The sequence below is a fragment of the Octopus bimaculoides genome, chromosome 3 (genome assembly GCF_001194135.2).
Source record: "Octopus bimaculoides isolate UCB-OBI-ISO-001 chromosome 3, ASM119413v2, whole genome shotgun sequence".
In the NCBI taxonomy this organism is placed as follows: domain Eukaryota; kingdom Metazoa; phylum Mollusca; class Cephalopoda; order Octopoda; family Octopodidae; genus Octopus; species Octopus bimaculoides.
The window spans coordinates 29,690,038-29,694,524 of record NC_068983.1 but is presented as its reverse complement, the minus strand read 5'-3'; the positions used below and the strand labels follow the sequence as shown (position 1 = coordinate 29,694,524).

At 35.1% G+C, this 4,487-nt stretch overlaps 1 protein-coding gene across 4 annotated transcripts in view; it reads left to right on the top strand.

Moving 5' to 3' along the window:
- LOC106876733 (solute carrier family 12 member 3) overlaps window positions 1-4,487 on the top strand; it is a 122,348-nt gene that overhangs the window by 91,895 nt on the left and 25,966 nt on the right. For all 4 annotated transcript variants that reach the window (XM_052966113.1, XM_052966114.1, XM_014925414.2 and 1 more), the window contains 3 exons: window positions 81-323; window positions 995-1,102; window positions 2,377-2,500. In XM_052966113.1, the coding sequence (XP_052822073.1) occupies window positions 81-323; window positions 995-1,102; window positions 2,377-2,500 (475 nt within the window). The remainder of the gene's footprint in view (window positions 1-80; window positions 324-994; window positions 1,103-2,376; window positions 2,501-4,487) is intronic.

Genomic DNA, 4,487 nt, shown 5'->3' with positions numbered 1-4,487 from the left:
ACATATGTATGTATATATATATATATATATATATATGTACGAACGATGATACTAATGATGATGATATAATCTTTTTGTAGGATCCTCAAACAGCCATTCCAAAGGGAACATTTCTGTCTATTGCCATTACAACCTCGATTTATGCGATGATTTCTTTTACTAGTGGATTTACAATGATGAGAGAGGTCTTTATTCCGAGTGTAACTGATTTTAATAGTACCCTGCTGAACGAAACTTCATTTAACTACCCAATAGTGTCAGAAACCTCACCAGCATGCCTTATGTATACTTGCAGAAAAGGTGGATTACATCACGATAATTCGGTAGGTTGATTCGCGTTTCTCTTATACTATGTTTTCAACCAATTCAATTATTTTTGAATATACTAAACGAATGCAGTATTTTCTGAGATTTTACTGGGATTATTTTATTTTATGATATTAGACTGTTTTTACATTCTTTTCCTCGTCGCTAAGTGAGCACATTAGCTTCAAGTTGATGAAACCCAACCTAGAAAAAATGAAATCCCTCTCTAATTGCATTCTATCGCCTGAAGAAAGGATGCATTGTACAATGTAACCTTCAATATATAAAGATGTTATGGTCGCAGCTTGAATGCCTTGGATAATCTTGCTCTGCCAAAGTTGATTGGTGGGAAACTAACCTTAATGCTTTAGCTTTCCTTCTTTCTTTCCTTCTTTCTTTCTTTCTAGTTTTCTTTTTCTTTCTTTCTTGCTTTCTTTCTCTCTTGCTTTCTTGTGTACAGAAAATGAGTGGAAAAATTACATAGATAATCTTTTATCGTCGTCAGCTCATCGGATATTGTTTTTAATTTCCTATAAACCTTTACCAATAAAACAATTTATTTCATAACTTTGACATTTTAAAAAATTTCAATTTTGAAATAATACAGAATAAATTTAGAAAAAGCCTTCGTACCTAAACAAGAAATCTCTCATGTTTATTTTTCTTCCTTTTTTACACTTTTTCACAGATTGTTGGAATTGCATCTGCCACAAAATACTTAATTTTGGCTGGAATATTCTCTGCCACTTTATCTTCGGCCCTTGCAAGTTTAGTCAGCGCTCCAAAAGTTTTGCAAGTAAATACTCGAAACAAAAGTTTTTTTTATTTTTGTGTTCTTTCTTGAACCATTTATTCATTGCTGTAGATTCATTCATCCTACCATCTTTTAAAGAGGATACATTGTATAATGGACACCGGGTACACTCTTTTGAAAAATAATGCACTGGACTTAGCTTGATTGTTTTCCATTAAATCTACGCAAACATGTGTTAAACAACAATGACCGTACTTTAGCTTAGTGATTTGGCCAGAGTTATTTCGCATATGATTACAGCGCCGATAACAGATTCATTAAGCCCTTGGCCAGTAGGCTAATATCGTATTAGCACTACAGCCCTATTATTATTATTATGATTATTTCATACAGAATGTTTTGTATACTAAAAATAAGTGTCTAGCAGAATAGTCTTCAGTACGCTTTTGATTATTTCTTACGATAATTTCATTTCAGATATTTTACTGCATGTGTCTAGAAAATGCACGTTACTGCCTCTCTTATATCTGTCAGCTTTCATACCAACCAGAGGACCAATTATTTAGCTATTTACTTATTTTTGAGTTGTGGACTTAATCCATCTCATGACTACCACTATCTTGCCATGGGGGGAAGGGTCTTTAATGGAATTCATTCTATTGAAAACATTACCACCAGGCCTCTGGGATTGTAAAAACATAAAGCGATTTGTATGTCGCTCAGTCGATATTCCTAGGATTTAGTGACGAGCGGCACAAAACAATAGTATGGAACATCCTTCTTTTATATATTCAAATTATTCACTTCTGATTTCTAAAACCGAACCACAAACTTGCATCTCTCTAGATGTCCACGTTTATTCTGGAAGAACGATACTGTGTTTGAACTTAAGATATGTATTTTAACGCATAGATTCGCTTCCGGATAGTATGGAAGACAGAGCTCATGAGTTTATCTAATTAAATGGATAGTATGAAGTATACAAGTAATATTAGAAAAGTACGAGCGCTGTAAAATTAATGGCTGTGTCAATAAATTGACCTTAACTGAGATGAAACACTCAATGAAGCGAAATAAACTGACTCGGTCAGGTTGACATATCCAACGTACTCTCTATATGAAGTGGAAACCTTCAAGCTGTACCTTGTGATGTAAACAAGTCATGGAATATTTTTCGGTCATTTTCTCCCATCAAATTTCAAGTCGTAGGAAATTAATAGGGTCCGGCATACACATTACTTGTAGTTTACTTGTCTAAATCCGAATAAATAGTAATCGAAAAGACTATCATACTTTATTTTTCGTTGCTTCTCTAGGCTGTTGGCAAAGACAAAATATATCCTTGTCTATTTTATTTCGCCAAAGAATCCGGTCGGAACAGAGACCCAAGAAGAGCTATCTTAATCAGCTTCGTTATATGTTTGGCAATGATCTGTTTAGGTAAGTATATTATCTGTACGTTGCTGCGTAATTTCTACTAAAGAAGCTTCTTTGATGTGGTTAGTACGAGAGTTAGTGAAATACATATGAACGATAATATAGAAATCTATGCATCATAATTGAACTTCTTTGGTTAGACACAGGCTAGTTTTGTTAAAGAAAGAGACTAGTACGTTGACATTTACATTACTAGTATTCAATTGAGCCAAAGAAGTAGCCGGTATGTGGTTGCTCGACCATGTAGAAATAGCAGCCAGCTCATTCAAATCATACCTAAAATAAGGAAAGGAAATATTGGTTAATATCCTTGACATACTCCTAAAAATATTGGATGATCACGGCTGGAATACTTTTGAGTATAGGTTTGCCCAGTTGGTGTAGGCTTAGGAATAATGAGTAATCATCTCTTGAAGGTTTTGGACTTAGAATTTATAAAGACGAAAATTTCTAAGGCAGTTACAGGTATAAGTATGAATGTGCGGTAGATTGAAACTGTACGGAAGTCCATCACGCACGCATACGTCTTTTCTCATTGTTATCGCTTATGCGACGGTTGTGTTAGGTTTATGTCTTCCGTAAACAATACGTCCAAAGCTCAGTGATTTCATTGATGACCACATCTGACGATCAGTTGAACAAATATACTTTGAAAAAAAAAATCCCCAAATCAGTGTAATAAACGCTTAGCCCTATGTGTTAACCCATTACCTACCAGTGATCTCATATGAGATCACTTAAAAATTACAAATTTCCTAATTATTTGTCAATATTTACACATATCTAACCTTTTTGCTATATCTACTAGGTATATTTCTCTGATATTCAAATGAGGTTTGCTAATTTTTCACCCAATATCTCGCTTATTTCTATTTAAAATGTTATTTTGAAATGTTATTTTGATCATTCCAGCGTGTTTCTAAGGCTGTTTTATGCTAGAAATCAAAGTTTCATAAAAAAAATTCCAGTTAATAGAATTATGGGAGGTAATGGGTTAAACAACAAGAGAAAGTTTCACAGTTAAAAATCATCAACTAATTTACTTAAGTGACATTGTATCAGTTTATATTTCCCTATTGGTTGTTGCTGCTGTTTAGCCTCTGGTCAGCCATGATGGACCTGATCTATGATGAATATGGGATCACATTATATAAGATCACATTATACTAGTTCCCTTTTTTTCCTCTTAAACACAGTAAGTTGAAATTTAAGTGAAGGCGCATGACCACGTGGTTAGGATATTGCACTCCAGATCGTAAGATCGTGCTTTCGATATGTGAACCGGGCGGTACATTGTTCTTGAGCAAAACTCTTCATATATCGCCTTTCTAGTACTTTCAGCTGTAGATGAGTAACCCTGCGACGTACTAGCGTCTAGTCCAGGGGAAATGTGATTTCCGTTTATGCGCGATGAAAACAGGGAAACAGGCCCCGTGAGCCCTAAGACTCAAGAGAGTAACGTCAGGGACTGATGATGTTGGCTGTGAATTGAAGCTAATTTCGCTACTATTCCTCTTTGATTACCTACCTCGCAGAGGATGCTATCTGAGGTGAATTGTAATCTACAAAAAACAAAAACAAAAAAAAACGAACTTTGTTCTTTATCTCAGTTAACTGTGGCAGTGGCATATCTGTTTAACAGAGAAACCTGGAATTTTTCTGTCTTAAATGACAAAGTTTTTAACTTTACACTGAGGAAACTCCTGCAAGGGTGAACGGCGTGAAATTGTGTTCTTAAAATAGTATTTTAGGTTAGGCGTGACGCTCATCTGAGACTACTGAGGTGCGTCGTATCTTCTCTACAGAGCATTTTTTCTTCTCAGCATTTCCCCTTGATCGTTATCTCTGTGTTTCAATGTCTATAGGTACATCTATGTAAATATGTATGTGCATAAGTATATGTACATCTTAGTGTGTGTGTGTGTATATCTTCGTGTGTGTGTGTGTGTGTGTGTGTGTGTGTGTGTGTGTGTGTGTGTGTGTGTGTGTG